The 17,736-nt window shown below is 41.4% G+C and overlaps 1 protein-coding gene and 1 long non-coding RNA gene across 2 annotated transcripts in view; both read left to right on the top strand.

The window, feature by feature from the left end:
• The window catches only part of RAB38 (RAB38, member RAS oncogene family), an 86,273-nt gene extending 80,699 nt beyond the window's left edge, over positions 1–5,574 (top strand). Inside the window, exon 3 of the mRNA XM_058306156.2 lies at positions 4,699–5,574. Coding sequence (XP_058162139.1) covers positions 4,699–4,851 — 153 coding nt within the window. The 3' untranslated portion in view covers positions 4,852–5,574. The remainder of the gene's footprint in view (positions 1–4,698) is intronic.
• Positions 5,575–11,894: 6,320 nt separating this feature from the next.
• LOC131280117 (uncharacterized) lies at positions 11,895–16,806 on the top strand. Its single transcript, XR_009187716.1, has 2 exons — positions 11,895–14,564; positions 16,444–16,806. It is a non-coding gene; the product is annotated as an uncharacterized lncRNA (long non-coding RNA).
• The last annotated feature ends 930 nt before the right edge of the window (positions 16,807–17,736 follow it).

The raw sequence follows: 17,736 nt of genomic DNA, 5'->3' as shown, positions 1-17,736 counted from the left end.
AATTCCACCAGCATTAAAAAAAATTGAAAACACAATTATCAAATTTATTTGGAAGGGTAAGGGGTCCTGAATAGCCAGAAACATCTTAAAAAGGAAAAGCAAACCCTCATCTCCAGACTTTAAATCATATTACCTAGCTGTAGTGGTAAAAACACCATGGTGCTGGCATAAAGACAGAAAAATAGACCAATGGAACCAAACTGATGGTTCAGAAACAGACCCTCACATGTATGGTAAACTGATTTTTGACTAACCTGTCAAACCCACACAGCTCAGGCAGAATAGTCCATTCAACAAATGGTGCTGAAAGAATCAGATTTTCACAGCCAAAAAAAGGAAAGAGGACCCCTATCTCACACCTTATCCAAAAATTACCTCAAGATGGATCAAAAACCTAAAAAAGCAAGAACCATAAAACTTCTAGAAGAAATTGTAGGAAAATATCTTCAAGACCTGGTGATAGGTAGTAGATTCTCCAAGGAGATAAGAGGAAGACTGAGATGGACTACTGATGTTTAATGTATGTAGCAGTTTTAATTAGCTTTACTGTAAAAGTGTGGAAATGTATAGAGTAGATAGTAACACATAGTGAGTAAAAACTAGGGGATTATAAATGGGGATGTGACTGAAAATGGTAATATAGTTATGTAAATGCCAATTGACAGAATGCTAGAGAATGATCTAGGAAGTGGATAGCACAATAAACCAAGAGGTAGATGAGAATTGTGGTTGATGGTACAGATGCAAGAGAGTCCTTTGTGAGCTAAAGCAAATGTACATAACTACTGCAGGGTGTTGGGAATGTAAGAAGCGTGGGAAAAATACAGCTGGAGTGAGCTATGGACTGTGGTTAGCAGTAATAATATAATATTCTTGCATCTATGCAAAAGATGTGCTGTGTTGATAATGGGGCAGTATGGAAAATGTGAGCCAAATGTACACTATGGATGTGGTCACAATCAGATGATATTATCTTACCTGTAACAAATGTTCCACTATAGTGTGGTGTGTTGATGGAGGGGTGTTGTTTGGGAATTCTGCACATGTGCATGATTGTTTTATAAGTTTACAGCTTCTGTCATAAAAAATGTATATGAAAAGTAATAATAGGATGGGTTGGGGGAAAAACACACCAAATATGAGATAAGGACTATAATTCGTAGTAAGATTTTGACAATATCCTTTCATAATTTGTAACAAACATTTCACGACAATGCAAGGTGTTGGTGGAGAGTTGATGCATGGGACCCCTGTATGATGTTATGCATGTTTGCTTTGTGAGTTCATAACTTTTTCTATATGCTTAATTGTTTATGTATATCCATGTATATAAATGATATAAACATAATAATAACAGGTGGGTTGGAGGAAAAATACTTTGGTTAATAGTAATATTTTGACAATGCCCTTTAATCATTAGTTAAAAAGGTTTAACAACAATGCAAGTTATTGGTGGTAGGGTGTTATGAGAGTCCCATACGATGTGATATATATTTCTTTTGTAAGTTCACAACTATTATTATACACTTATTGTTTATGTATGTTTATGTATGAGTGATGTACTTCAATAAATTAATTTTAAAAAAAAGAACACACGGAGTCACCTGGCAAATAAAATTAATATTATTAATAAAAAAAATAAAGAGTAATGAGAACTCTGTACTAGTCCTCTACAGTAATGGATTTTTATTTTCTTTATTTCCCCCCTCCCCTTGTTGTTTGTGCTCACCTTCTGCTTATCTTCTTTTTAAGAGGCACCTGGAACCAAACCCGAGAACTCCCATGTCAGAGGGAGTAGCCCAATCGCTTGAGCCACATCCACTCCCTGCTGTTCTGTCCCTCTCATTGTATCTCTTCATTGTGTCTCCTCGTTGTGTCATCTTGTTGCATCAGCTCGCTGTCTTGCTCATCTTCTTTAGGAGGCACAAGGAACACAATCATTTTAAAGAAATACAGTTTGTCTTAGGGCAAAGTCCTGTCTGCAGTAAATCTCTGAAACTTACAATACAATTTATCTGTTTCCAGTACACAAATGGACAGACAAAGGATAAATGTTTTCATTACAATAAGGAGAAATTGGGAGGGAAACCTGAGTCAGTCCTCTACAGTTCAGTAAACCTGCAGGGCATCCTCCATTTGATTACTGTCTAAGAGTCATTCTTAAGATGATGGTTTCTTCTCCTTGGGACCTTTATGGGAACCCACCCTTTCCACAGGCTTGCCCAACAGCCATTTTCTTGATTCCACCCTCATTAAGCATCTGGGTGTTGACCAAGCTCCAGACCTCTCCCTGCAAGAGTGTTGGGGTGATTGCCACACCTTACCCAATCTTTGGGTTAGAGTCTTAACCCCTCTAGTACAGTGACGTGAAGACAACATTCCCCCTAACCTTTGGCATACAGGCTCAGTCCTCTTAGAACAACGAGTTGACCACCTGGCCTTCCCTAACCTTTGGGGGACAGGTCTACCCCTCTCATACCTGTGGGGTGCTGATCTTAGCCACCCTAATCCTTGGAGAATGTGCTCACCTTCTCTATAGCGTGGGGCAGCAAAACTCTCCCAGACCATCAGACAGGAACATCCACCCTCTTCAACTGCTGGGGCAAACTCACCCTCTCTGCACACACAGGGGGGTTCCTCTCTTGACCCAAGGTGATGTCCTAATTCCAGATCTTAGCTTCCATGGTTTTCCTCTTACAGCTGTTTCTCCTTTCCATGTTCTTTTTATTCCAGCTGACAGTGGTTTTGTTCGTATAGCTCTCGCAAAAACTTTGTTGGTTTAGCATACAGGAAGCAGGGGTCCAAGCCATCGGAGAGTAAGACTTTCCACAAGTCTTTCCTAGGTAACTGCATCTTCAATTTTGATTTACCAGTTCCAAGTTTAGTTAAGTCCTCCAATGGGATACTTTCATCTGGGAGCTTGATTTCCAGAAGCTTGGAATTTCCAGAATCAATTTCTTTTTTCTTTGTGCCTGACGGTTCAGTCCTCAGCATATCTCTCTCGCCTTGCATTTTGCTATAAGCTGCAAGCAGAATTCTCTGGGTTTACTTTGGAAATTTCTTCAGCTAAATGCCCAGGCTTGCCATTTTCAAATTCTGCCTTTCAAAAAACACCAGGAGTGAATCTTACTCAGTTCTCTGCAACTTTAAAACATGGATTGCCTTTCCTCCAGTTTCCAATAACAATTCCATCATTAACTTCTCAGGCATCATAAAAAGTCCCTTTAGCATCCATCTCACAATTATTTCTTTCTAAGTACTTGTCAAAAACAACTTTAAGCTCCATATTGCTACCAACAGTCTCTGCAAAGCAATTTAGGCCTTTTCCATCAAGCATCTCACAATTCCTCCAAAAAATACCTCTTACTCATTTATAAAGGTGTCCCAGCATTTCAGTATTTGCAAAAGCACTTCCCCATTCCTTGATACCAAATTGTGTATTAGTCAGCCAAAAGGGTGCTGATGCAAAATACCAGAATTTGGTTGGTTTTTATAAAGGGTATTTATTTGGGGTAGGAGCTTACAGATATCAGGCCATAAAGCATAAATTACTTCCCTCACCAAAGTCTATTTTCGCATGTTGGAGCAAGACGGCTGCTGACATCTCCCAGGGTTCAGGCTTCCTGGATTCCTCCCTTCCAGGGTCTTGCTTCCCTCTGGGTTCAAGGTTCCTTTCTTCCCAGGACTTGCTTCTTCCAAGGCTCACAGTTCCTCTCTTCCTGGGGCTGGCTTCTCTTTCCTCTGTGAACTTACTTCCCAGGGCTCCATCTTAAGGCTTCAGTATCAAACTCCAACATCAAAATTCCAACCCAAAAGCCCTCAACTCTGTCCTTTGCCATTGTCTTTTGGCAAATGATGGGCCCAATCAAAGCCCTAGTCATAACTTAATAATGCCCAGCTACAGACCAGATTACAAACATAATCCATATCTATTTTTGGAATTCATAACCATATCAAACTGCTACAACAGCAAAGTCTTAGTTTTCACTCATGCTACATGTAGTTCATTATACGCAGACTGGAGAACTTGGCTCTACTTTATCTTCCCCCATGGACCCAGGCCAAGCACATATTTGTGCTCCCATGCTGGCAGATGTAGGGAGAAAAGAATATGGTGAGTTGAGCACTGGCTCATTGCTTCTATGTAAAAGTGGCACAGGTCTCTTCTCACATTTGTTTGGCCAATGAAAGTCATGTGTCCATGCTTAACTTCAAAGAGGTTAGAACAGTGCATCCCCATCATTTGACTGGAAGGCAGAGAGCCAGAAATATTTACCAAAGCAACAATGACCACTCCAAGAGATGTACCATTGTTTCTATTTCGTATCAAGAACAGATAGTATGTGACAGGGGGTGATTATGAACCTAAGTTAGACTGGAAGCCAGGTCCTTCTTCTACCATGTAAAGATACAGCGCAAGAGTATGGGAAAATTCTGCAATGACCGAACACTGTTCTTCCTATTTAACAAAGCAAAATAAGTCTGTTTACTTTTGTCAAGCTGTAAAGGGTAGCCTTTCTTGACAACCGTGAATGAGTGTGTGGGGATAGAAAGATGGTACATGGAGGGGAATGCAAGAAGGGATATTTAAATGAACTGCCCAAAATACTGCCCTTTCATCACATACGGGTCACTCTGCCCCAGAGTTATTTTAACATATTGAATAAGAAAAGCTGTTTTGTCTTGTTTTTGCCGCAGGACAATATAAACATTGACGAAGCCTCCAGATGCCTCGTGAAGCACATACTTGCCAACGAGTGTGACCTGATGGAGTCGGTCGAGCAGGATGTCGTGAAGCCCCATCTCACGTCGCCCAAGGTGGCCAGCTGTTCCAGCTGTGCCAAATCCTAGTGGGTGCCTCTGTTGGTCTACGGTGCCCACCACTTCATCATCTCATGCATTGTGCCTCAATTTTTACCATTTCAGGTAAATGCCAGGGTAGGGATATACCTGCGGCAGTCCAAACATCTGCCCCTGTACCTTTCCGAAACGAGAGAAATAGCACATGTTTTCTATGATTTTCCCTACCATCAGAACAGTGTTTACAAGCTCTTACAATGCTTAGTCTGTGACGACATTCTGTCTTGTGGCCGACCAACCGAAACGTCTGGGCCAGAGCCGGCACCGTATCTGCTCCTTTCAGTCGGCCAAGGCCTCAAGCCTTAATGGGAAAGAGGCAGAAGAGCAGAGCAGGCGTCGTGCCGCGCCCTGCTGCCGCCTTGCCTGGTGGCTGCACAGACCTCGGTGCGTGCTCTGGTACTCGGACAGGCCTGGTCCGTGGAAGCGGTCTCTGCCCCGAGACAGCCTCCATTCTCGGCAGACCTCGGGGTGGCCCAAGGCAGCTCTCCAGAGGCGGGCCCCCAGGTCTCCTGTGCTCCTGCCACCCGCGTGGCCGCTGGCAATGCCCCGAACGCTGAGTGCCCCCAAGGTCGTCCGAAACACCTACCCCTGTGTGTGCCTCTCTCTTAGCTTCCTCTGACACAAGCTGCGAGCTCTTCTGTCCTTGTCATATGTATCCACAAATATATATTTTCACAAGTGAACAATAAAACACTCAGAGACATTGTCTCCCTATTTCTGAACGTGCTTTAAGTGTCTTAGTGTTGTGAGCTTTTTTTTGGACTGCGTAACCAAGCTTTTCAAGATGGGAAATGAACACAAAGAACTAACTGCTGGGTATTATGAAAGCTGAGGCAAGTCTATTCTCCTGCATCTGCGTTCACACTGACTTCAAGGTCAAGAAGGTAAGCAGGTGTTTACTTTTTTATTTTTCTTAATCAGAGGAGCATATCCTCCTATATTCTGGCCAAGAAAGGTGCCAGACCAATCAACATAGAAAGAAACGTAATAGACATGGTGATACCTTAGTTTACTCAAGGCTCTGACTCTGATAGGCTGCAGGGACCTGCTATTTTTAAAGGCATTGTTTTTCCATTGATATTCATGATGTCCTTACAGAAGCTTTATTCCTGTAACTCAGGCATGTGGGCTCCCTGCGTATGTTCCCTTGGCTCACATGGTCTCTGTGAGCACCCAGCCCACGGCTTCTGACTATAAGAACGTGTGGCTCTTTCTCCGGTGCAGTTGGCCCATGACCCAGAAAGGTCAGAAGTGCCAGGGGGTTAAAGTGGGCAGGCTCAGCCCTCCAATGGTAGTGGGGGTTGGGGGATAAATACCCCAGGTTCCTTGTCCCTCAGGAAGAGCCACTCAAGGCCTGCTCTTGCATTCTCTCAGAGGTCCCCATTGGAGTAAAGTCTCAGGTTTCAGGACATGCTCTAAAATCTCACCTGAATCTTCCCATTTCTGCTATCCTTCATTGACTTCCATTTCTTTCTTTTCTCCCACCCCCACTCCTCCCCTCATGCTTACTAGATTCATTTCCCACATAAACTACTTCCATTCAAATCCCTTCCCAGGACCTTTCTATGGGAAAACGCAACTAAAGTTGGTTGGAACTTAACAAGGTTGGCCCTGAATATAGGATGGGATATTTAGGTAGATGCCCTTGAGAATCCTGAACTTGCAAATTTGTCTGAAACTCTGGTCCAGCCAGGAGAACGGGCAATTTAAATGTAGAGGATGTTCTGTACGGTGATGCTGGCCTTTTGCAGGTTCTCCTCCCATCTCCCATCATTGCTTCTAAGCAAATAACTAAGATCAAGTCTCAGTGTAACCTGGGTGGGAAAGTATGATCTCTGTTGCAGGACAAAAATTGATTATTCATCAAATGAGTTGCAGAACTGGCTTAAAAAGCACCAATAGGAACCTGGAGAACCAATTCCTGAGAATTGGTCTTGAGGTGCTGGATCAAGGAAGGCAATATAAAACCAAATAGTGGAAAATTTATCTATAGGGAGCACTCTTTCCTAAGTTAATATTAAACATTCTGCCAAGTATAAGTGGAACTGATCCTAATGTGCTACTAGAATGGCTCCTTGAAGCTTGGAAATGATGAAACTAATAATAAATGACTTGTGGGTGCCAGAACTGCCTTGATAAAGTATTGAAGAAGAGATCCAAGGTCTTAGAGAAGTGTGGGTTTAGAAGGTATTTATTTGTAAGTCCAGACCTACCAGCTTACTGTGATCCAGGTGGGTCCAGAAGACACTCCCTACACTAAAGCAATAAGAAATGCCCCAGTAGAGGGACTTCAGTATCAGTGAGAAGCCCAGTGGTGGCTCTTCTCTGGAGACCAAGTGTGAGATCACAGAGATGTTGCTGTGTTTCAGTGGGGATGACACGATGACATTCTACATGGCTGACGTTCAAGACGTGGTACTGCTATTAAATGATGCTAGTACTTAGGATGCTAGACAGCTAGAACCGAAGAGTGGACATAGGAGTGAAACCTCTCACATCCCTTCTAATAACCCACTTAAAAATGAACAGCTTTGTGCTATATCATCAGGTTCTGCCGAGTCTTGATTCCCAAGGTAGGGAAGTAAAAACACTTCTACCAGAGGATGCATTGAAGGTTCCATGCTGCCTGGCTAATTTTGGCTCCTCATGGTATATGATTACTTTACAGGCAGGGGAAGGTAGAGCAGGGAGGAGTACTTCTGGACCTAAGGGTTAACTGGCATGTTTCTTGATGCCTCCATGTCCTGTGATAACTGAAAGGGCAAATGCAACAACTTGACAAGGATAAGAAGTTTTCCTTCAAGGTACCAGTCTGAGTTTTTGCTCCAGGCAGTGGTCTAGATGGAAGCAGTCTTGCCAAGGTAGAGATAAATCTGGAATGGGTAGGAGAGGAGGGAAATCCTAAATATCAATTATGGTTTTAAGATTCACTGTCACAGAGGAGGCTGTAACTTGTGCCACCAACCCTCTGTTGTATGTTTCTCTCTCTTTCTCTTCCTTTCTTTCCTTTTTTCCTTCTTCCCTTCCCCTTCCCCCACCTTGGAATTGTGCTCAGTGTCTTCCTTTAAAACTCAGCAAAAGGATAGAGTGAACTTAACATGCAACATGAGTGCATCTGAGCAGTGCAAGTAGAGAGCAAATGTCCATCCTCCTGGACATGTACTCTCCATGCACACTGAATCGCAGCCCCCCAGGCACCCCCTACGACTCATGGCTAAAAGCTTCCTCTGGATGAGTGGAGCACATTTGCTGGACAAGCCAGAAGTGCTGAGCAGTTAACACCTCCAGGAGCAGCAGCTCCTAAACTGACAGGTGCTGATGAATAAACACTGGGCTTCTGTGCTCTCCAGGTGAGCTAAATCTCAAGTTTGCTCCATGCACTTTCTTAGAGGTCCCCGATGGAACTGAGACAGTTGCACCAGTGGTAACCTGCAAATTATCACAACCTTTTTGGTTTCCTTCCTTTGCCTATCTCACTTTCGTATTCTCCTACCACTGCTTCCAAGAATCCCCTCCCACATAAACTAGTTACACTCAAATCTTTGTCTCAGGATTTACTTTAAGCCAGGGGTTTTTAATCTTTTTGTTCCATTGACCCCTTTGCCAGTCAGGTGAAAACCACGGACTCCTTACTAAGTCCACACTATACAGTGTATTACTTAATAAATGTAGAACACCCACACCAATGCGTCCCCACAAGAATCATGTTTTTTTGAATTTAAATTGAAGCTCATGGGCCCCTTGTTAAGAACCCCTGCTTTAAGGGAACCCAATGAACAGATTTTCATTTTCAGTTGTGCTTCAGCTGCTAGTGACTCTTAAACTATCAGAGCATTCAGGCAATAACTTTTCCACTAAGTTGGAATTTGTAATCCATTGCTTTTCTTTCTAAAGATCCAGCGTATTGTGTTTGATATATGTATGGTAAAATCAGAACTAAGTGTCTTCTAGCCCTGTTCCACCGCAGAAAATTGTCATGCATATTAACTTAAATACTTATTCATCGATTACTGCATTTACCCAACAAATGTTTACTGAGCACTTACTATATTCACAACACTTGGCCAGGCCCTGTTTTGGAAACACAAATGACTGAGTCATGATCCTGGATCTTAAGAGCTTTATGGTCAGGTAAGAGACTCAAACATGTAAGCAATCTACCATTCCTTAGGAGAAAAACCAAATGCCCAAATTAAAACATCTGTTCTGAAATCATAGTTTGCTTCTAAATGAAGGGACTGCACTGAAGGAAACAGAAGCTGTGCCTCCTCCTGCTCCTTCCTTAGAATGCTGGGATCTGGTCACACTTGATTCAGCTGGTTCTTCCTGATGTTTGGAATATTATTTTGCTTTTCTGCCCAGAAATTCTGCCCATCCTTCCAGGTTCAACCACAATAGCACAGCCTGCTGAAGACTAGACGATCTCTGTGAGTAATTCAAAACCCTTTTCAGGCTCCCAAGGAACTCAATTTTTCTATCATGAAACACGGGTAGCTTTATAATTAGATAGCCCCTACTATTTTAGAACACACACTACGTGCGGGGCACTGATATGTAATTTCATCTTTTGTATTAATCAGGGGTCCTGAGGTCAACAGAGTGAACAGATGTCAGTAAATATTATGAGATTGTATAAAATTGTCTCATGTAACCGTGGGGATGTAGGGACTGCAGTCAAGAACTCCGATGAAAATCCTCCAGTTCCCAAGGAGCAAGTGGCTGTCTAAAGCAATGATAGGAATTCCCTCCCTGAATGCTGGAATCACTTCTCCTTCGAAGGCCTGATTGGATGAAGCATTTCTTCACTGCTCTCATTGCTGAAGCAATCGCCTCGGTTTATAGTAGATGTTATCAGTCTTAGATGCAATCAACTCATGGAAAATTGAAGTCCAAAAAATGCCATTGCAGTACGTTTAGCCCAGTGCTTGTTTGACCAAAGAGCTGGGTGCCACTCCCTGGCAAGTTGGCTTATTAGCCTAACCATCACACCTTCCTTATGTCGTTTAACCCTCACAGCAACCCTCTATGAAATTACTAATCTCCCCATTTTCTGTATGGAGAAACCGAGGAACAGTGAGCAATGTGGCAAGTACACATGTCTATTAAATGACAAGCAGTTCAACCCAGGCAGCCTGATTCCAGTGTCCATGCTCCTAACCATTACAGCAAACTGTCACCACTTAGATTCCTGGTTGGGAAAATAGTCCGAATGCAGAACACAGTGGCCAGCCCAGGAAATGATGACAGAGCCTGTCATAGCCAGACATTTCTCAGCACTTCCCTGAATGACAGTAAGAGGCGGCGCTGTCATGAGATAATACATGTAAAGCCGTAGCATCTTGCCTGAAATGCAAGGAGTCAGCCATAATTGTCATTATTATGTTATTCTGTCCTCTTAAATACGTCTTTATTATATTGCAGTGGAGCAAACGAAGTTATCAAATGAAGATGGCACTTACTTTTGAAGCAATTAAAATGGAGCCTCTGGGCAAATCTATGGGGACAGAGTTGTCTAGGGCTAGGGTGGGTGGAGGGTGTGTTGGGGAAGGGGCATGGCTGAAGGTGCGGAGTTCCTTCCTGGGTAAATTAAAATGCTTTAAAATTTATTGTGGTGATGGGTTCACAACTCTGTGAACACACTAACAACCATTGACTTGGACACTTCGATTATGTGAACTGTATGGTGTGCAAATGATATCCCCATCAACCTGTTAAAGGAAAACACGGAGCAGAATGGGATGGATTATTGCTTTCCCCCCGTGCATCGATTTAGCCTCATGGTGGAATATAGTGCTGGTGTCATTCCATCGGTAGGAATCTTATGGCGTGACTTTTCACCATGGCTCTTATCTGACTACGATTTTCCAGGAAGAAGTTCAGTCATCACTTCTGAATATGGCACCCGCTGTCAGATGTTTGGAATTAGCATGGGGGATAGCTTTAAATTCAGCTGCTTAAGGGCTATTGCTGATGAAAATACCCTTGGCTTTCTAGCTCCCCAAGCACCAGACAATCCCCCAATATTCGACACAGGGGTCATGTCCCTCCCCTGGGAGGGTGGGGAATGGAGGTAATGCATTTATATGATATGCCGAGTTTGGCTTAGAGAGAGGCCGCATTTGAGCAACAAGGAGGCTCTCGGGTAACTCTTAGGCACCCTGCAACACTAGGCTAGGTTTCCATTTCATAAGGAAGGGTTCATAAGCACAAGCATCACAATCAAGGGCCCATCAATGGTCCATCTTCCTTCAGGAGGCACTACACTTGCGGAGGATTCTTGTCCCATTAGAGATTGTGGCAAAACTCCGCAGGGTGGGAATTGAATTGAATGTTCTTTTGGTTATTGTGTAGATCTCCACTTACCATGGCAATGCCCCATGAACCTTTTAACAAATGTACCCCACAAATGAAGGATATCGTTAATGTGGGAAAGTGTGGGAGGGGGAGGGAGTGAGCATATGGGAGTCCCCTCCATTTTTTATGTAACATTTATGTAATCTAAGTATCTTTTAAAAAATAAACTAAAAATAGCAGAAAAGAAAGACAAAGGAGCATGAGGGAAGCTTCCCTGCAAAAAAGTCAGAAATGCTGATGGACTCAACCAAAGTAACTCTCTAAGATGAGGGTAAAACACTATCTAAAAGTGCATATACAAATATTTCACTGCATTGATGAGTCTAACATTTTCTGTTTCAACAAACCAACTTACTAGGCTAAATCTGATTGATTTTCAGAGCGTTAATCCCCAGGCACTGGGAAAAGTACAGTGTACTTTCTGAAATTGTCGTGGTAGACATAACACTCTGGAACATAAAATTCCAGATGGTCCAGATTGCGCTTTCTATTAGAACAAAGTTTTCTTTCAAAAGATCTTAAAGAAACCTTATCAAAGTGGTTTTTTTAATGTAAAATATCAAAGAGTTGCTATTATTTACAATACAGTACAGTGCTTTATGTTTCGTCTGGAACTGAACTTTTAAGAAGTCTTGCTATGCCAGATGCATAACATCAATCAATTTGTGGTCCTTGAACTCCTTAATCACAGAGCTGTCAAATGGCTGCTCTGAGCAAGTTGCTGTGGTTCGGGCAATAAATAGATCACATGTTAAGGTCTCTAGCAAAAATGCATAGCTTTTAATATATGTTCCTTTCCTTCCTTTCTCTGTGATAGTTGTCATGGAAACATGAGAAGTGCAAGTCATGGGTTCCTGCTCTTTAAGTTTACAGTTTCCTTAGGGGAAGAGGGCTGTTAACAAGACAGGCAAAACATACAGATAGAGACCAAAGCGAGAAGTTTGGTTCTGTTTCCACTATACCGTATTCATCCTTTCATCATTATAACAAGTGTTAACAGTATCCTTTATTTCTCAAATCTCAGACTATATTATTTCTAAACATCATGCCATTCACTCATCACTACACCCTCTTGAGGGATGATTTCACGTTTTATAGATAAGAAGACCGAGGCTAATAAAAAAGTGTGCACATGGATCTTGTTATTTTGATGGGATGTTCAGCCAGAGTGTGTGGCCCTGGAGCCACAGCAGGGTCCTCTGCACCCTCAGTACCTCCTTCCCTGCTAAGGTGGTAAGGCCAGTGGTGAGGACGTGAGCCACACTGAGTCACTCAGTGCTCTCCTGTGAGCTTTTCTTTTTTAAGATTTAGGGCAGGGAAGATGTAGGAAACAGCCATCTTCTCTGCACCCCATGGAGAAAGCCCATCAACAGTCCAGTGAGCACATGGCCAATTTATAGCAGAGAGAGAAGGAATACAGGCAAAACTGAACACCCGCCAGCTGTTCTGAATCCTGTTTTACCTTTCATTTCCCAGTTATATGAGGCAATACGTTCCTTTTTTGTTTGTTTGGGGTAGAATTGACAACATTTTCTGCCACTGTAACTTAAGTTTCCTGACCAATCCAGTCACTCAGTCACCAAAAAATGGAGTTAGAGCTGAACTCGGTTTATTTGACAAGTGCCATGCTCTTAACCACAATGTTTATTTACAGCAATAGCTTCCACTTAAATGAAAGGTATTATAGAAGTTGGCAGCTTCACTTCATTCTATTCCAATGTATGTAAAGACATGGTTGATGGTAGAATTTTACGACAGGAAGAACAGGAGTCCTGTGCTAATAAAAATTAAACAATCAATATCCCCCAAATAAATAATTAGTGGCAGGAATAAAAACAAAGCTCATAAATCCTTTTTGACAGTAATTGACATGGTAACATTATTATAGAAGAAAGTCTAATAGACATAGCATGTGGCCTGCTGTGTATGGATTAGTATTTAAAGTTAATATAAAAGAAATGGTTTAAAACCAGAATAGGTATGCATACAAGAAACAGGGAGTAGTTATTTCGAGAGGCACATAAAGTAAGGACTGGGATTCTCTATTTTAAAAAGAAACAGAGAATGGAGGAAAAGAGCAAAGAAGAATGAAAAATAAATATAAAAAGCATTCTAGTGCATACACTGGAGAACAGAATCACTTGACTATGATCACTAAATGTAATGTGCAATCATATCACAGGTACTGAAGATCATTCTAGTGAACTATTTAAAGTAAGACTGTTATTTAATACCCAGTTTATGCCAAACCAAACCCTGCACATATGCAATTAATATTCAGACCAATACCACAACATAATCATTAAGTTTTAGAGAATTGAATTCCAGAGATGTAGTGGATTCTTGTTATTCAAAATAGCTTTGTTCTATAAAGTTCCTGTGGACACTGAAATAGTGAATTGTGCTCTGAACAGCAAACCTCTGCTCACATTTTCTCAACTGATCAATATGCAACCTTGTTTTATGTGTTTCTCTTTAAAGACACTCTATATCTTTTGCGCTCCTTAAATTTTGCATACAATGATTCCCTAGGAAGTTCTTTGTTTCACCAGCTTTTAGAGACTGTCCCATTTAACCCAGCCTAGAAACAGTATCTGAAAATTTTAGAGCAACATATTAACAAAGCCTCTGAACATAAATTTCAGCAGGTTGAATCATAAATAGCATTGGGCGGCAGGCAATTGGAGCTCAGTAAATGAGGTGCTGATTCATTAACTTTGAACTCACAGCCAACAGCACTACACCAAACGTACCTAATACGTGTATTTTCCCCATAAGGTGCATCATAACCTTCTCGTGCTTAGAACAGTAAACACTCTTCACTCTGCTTGGGGGCCATTGCAAACAGTGAAGTCACCAACAAAAAGCATAAAAATGCAAAACACCTGGCACTGACTATACCACAAAAGGGACATTTGTTTAGTTTGAGACCTAAAGCAGGAAGCCTGAATGCTGCCTTGCTCAACCTCACCTCGGAAATTAGACGCTGAGCAACTCACAATTTTTCACTGCTCTGTGTGTGTCCATGAATCACCACTAAAGTACCTCCAGTATTGAATTTAGGGTGACAAATTTTAACAAGTGGGCAAATTAGCAAGTCCGCAAATAATGTCTGCCCATTGTAGATAGGATCACTTGAAGATGTTTTAAATTAAGGTTCGCACAAGTAAATGAGGATGGGTCAAAATCCAGAATACAGGAGGCTTTATAAAAAGAGGCAGGAAGGAATGCAAGCCCAGGAAGTGCAAGGAGTGCCGCAAAGCCTGTGCCAGAATATTACAGACTTCAGGGAGGAAGCAAGACCTTGCTGGCTGATGCCTTGATTTGGGACGTCTCGAAACCACGATCCAGTAAGTTACCAGCGCTGAAGCCAGCTCGTTGGGTGGTATTTGTCATAGTAGCATGGTGATCTATGACAATGATTAATTCCTGAGACTAAATGAGTAGATGTAAAATTGCTGAATCAGATGTTATACAAAATTTTAAGGCAGTCTGCAAATTACTTTCCAAAGAGCTTGCACCAATTTCTTCTCTCCCAAAAATGATGTCAGATTGCAGCACTGTCACTTTCAATGGGAGAACCAATTAAATTCAGATTTTTCATCTCTTCCTTCCCCTTCCCCTCCCCCTTCCCCTGCAGTACCTTTGAGAAAGAGCAACGTGTCAGAAAGAAGTAATACGGCAGTAAATGAAAAAAATGGTTTCCTAAGAACCATGTTGTTTACTTGAATGATGTAACTTGCAGGCTCCTACAAGACTGACTTGCCCATGATATTACTAAAGTTAATAGGTCAATCTTGGTGTTTTAGAGTTGTTGTTATTGTAATGCATATTCTACCGAAAGTATTATTACAATTTTGAATTACTACTAGAATTATTTTAGTTTGTTTTAAATCCAGAAAAATAAAATTTACTTTGCAAAATACTGTTGAGATTGTTTATACCCTTAACTTTGTATAAACTAGAATTCCAGCAATTGGATAAATACAGACATGATATTTCCCCCCAGAAATATTTACTTTTCTATGTTAAAAATAGAGGGAACCAGGTTTTTTGATATAGTGTATTGGTGGAATATAAAATATGACCTGTAGCAAGGTTGTTGGACTGTAGCTTATTACTTTAACACACTATTATAAAGCACTTTCTCATGCTATTTTCTTATTGTTTTAGGTTACAGGTCTTATGACAAACCATGTCACCCGACCCCTTTGTTAGAGGTTTGCAATAATTAACAAGCTGTACCTCAGTTTCCCTTGATAAGCACTGGGAAAAAAGTAAAACCCCCTGCCCCGTGTGGCACTTTCCCACAGGTTAAACAAAGGAACCCCGTAGAGAGAGGAGTAAAGGGAAATAGAGATCTTCACCATCTGCCTATCAGAGGGCAATGGAGATCTTTACCACCTCTACCTGCAAATCAGAGGGAGACCAGAAACCTTCATACTTACATATCAGAGGAAATAAAGAAACCCTTTAAAACCCTACAGATGAAAAGAAACATCTTCTCCCGCAGCCTTCCAAGAAGCCATAGACTACTTCAACCCCCTCCCACTACCTCACTCAGACCCTCAACCCCCCTCCCACTGACTGTCATTTCCCCGCCTAGGAAAGTTCTGAATAAATTCAAGTCCCCTCTTCCAGGGGCGGGCTGAAGTCTCTTTTCAGTTCTCTTCAGACTCCCCCCCCCCCCCCCCATTGGGATTGCTTCTCAATAAAGTCTTTGCTTCTGGTCAATCAGTCTCTGTGTCCCAGTAAGAGCTGTATTTTCTCCAACATCCTTCCCTTTCTTTTATACCCCTAGAAGAATGCTAGATATCCAGGAAAGGGGCAGTCCACGTACGCATTCCAACTTACCCTGACTGCTCTTAAATTTGAATTATACTGCTCTGGTTCCTGGGAATTGGGCTAGGGTGTGGCATGGTTTTATTAACTTTTAGTTTTTTGTTTATTTTGTTTTGTTTTGTTTTGTTTAAAATTGCTGTCAAGAGAAGCTTCAGAAATTGCCCATGATTAAACACTCTCTGATGAAAATGTAGAAATAAAGTGCCAAATATGTGGCTTTTTTACTGTAATGATAGCATTCAAGACAAGCAAAATAATTAATAAATATATGTGCATTTAAAAATTCCAACCTATTCATCTTTCCCTTCCCCCAAATATTAATGCCATAGTGGTAGAGCCCTAGCATTAATTTCTTCTGCAGATTAATGGTAAAATATCTGTTTTCAGATTTATTTTAAAGAATGCAAGATAGACCCTGGAGCAACGATGGCCTTTAAAACACTCATTGCTTGTGTCTGGGCCGCAGTGTAACGATGGTTCAGAGTGTGAGCTCTGTCAGCAGAAGGCCTTGGTTCACTCTCGGCACCCCATTGCTAGCTGTGTGAACTCGAGCAATGAAGATTCTCTTTTCTTCAGTTTCTTCTCTTGTAAAATGATGATAATAATAGTTCCCAATCACGGAGTTGTTGAATGGATTAAATGAGATAATCTATGTGAAGCCTTTGGAAGAGCTCCTGGCAAACAGCACTAAGTAAATGTCAACTATTTTTATTGTGGTGTGAATTAAAATTCAAATGATCAGAGGGCAAACTCTATGACTCTATGTGTCACCTGTGTGTAGCAACCATATATTTAGATTGAGAAAGAGCATAGACCCAACGTTTTTGTCCTGGAGAACATTACACTACAGGTGTTGGAGGAGACCTCTGTGGCACATCTCCCATTCACTAGATTCCTTTGAAAGGGGCTCCGTTTGAGTGTGTGCGTGTACACGTGTGTGCATGTGTCTGCACAGGTGCCCTCCTTGTGTTTGAATTCAGCTGGGCTTATACTTTGGGTTGGTTTACTCTCCTTAAGAGATGCTAATAACAGAATATTAATATGGCATACACAGAATTTCCACTTGTGTCCATTTGAAGTCCCATTTCTCCTCCACTCTTTGATTTTTGGAATATCATAAGAAGAAAATCTGAGAGACTCAAGAAGAGAAAATTGAAAAACAAATAATTTAACAAGGATTTCCTTGAGCCCGAGAGCATAAAAGTTGCTACATATTTAATAATATGCCAGACTTAGACTTTAATCCCAGAGTATATTTTTCATCATTTCATTGCCTTTTCACTTATTAAACATAATCAATTTGCATAAAAGAAAATTGCATAAACATGTTTTTTGTTGTTTCGACTTTGTTTTTTCAGATCAGATATAATTCCATTTGGTTTTAAATAGTTATTAAAATAAATAGAAGTGATTAAAGAGCTTTGTTTGAAACAGAACGAAACACTGCATTTGGGCAGAAGGAGGTGTGGAGAAATTTCCAAGGGTGCTCGACCCTTCCCCTTGCTAAAAGAAATCAAATCAAAAGAAACATCAAGGTCTGCCTGGAGAGGCTGATTCACAAAAAGCTGCAGTCACGTATTGATAAAGTGATACCATTTTGTTATATGGTTTTATATGTGTTTTTACAGTCAATCCTCACAACTACCCACTTCACTGAGATAGGAAAACTGAGATTCTGAG

This window comes from Dasypus novemcinctus, chromosome 10 (assembly GCF_030445035.2).
Source record: "Dasypus novemcinctus isolate mDasNov1 chromosome 10, mDasNov1.1.hap2, whole genome shotgun sequence".
Lineage (NCBI taxonomy): Eukaryota > Metazoa > Chordata > Mammalia > Cingulata > Dasypodidae > Dasypus > Dasypus novemcinctus.
Note: the sequence above shows the minus strand (reverse complement) of the source record. Positions and strands in the feature narration are given on the sequence as shown.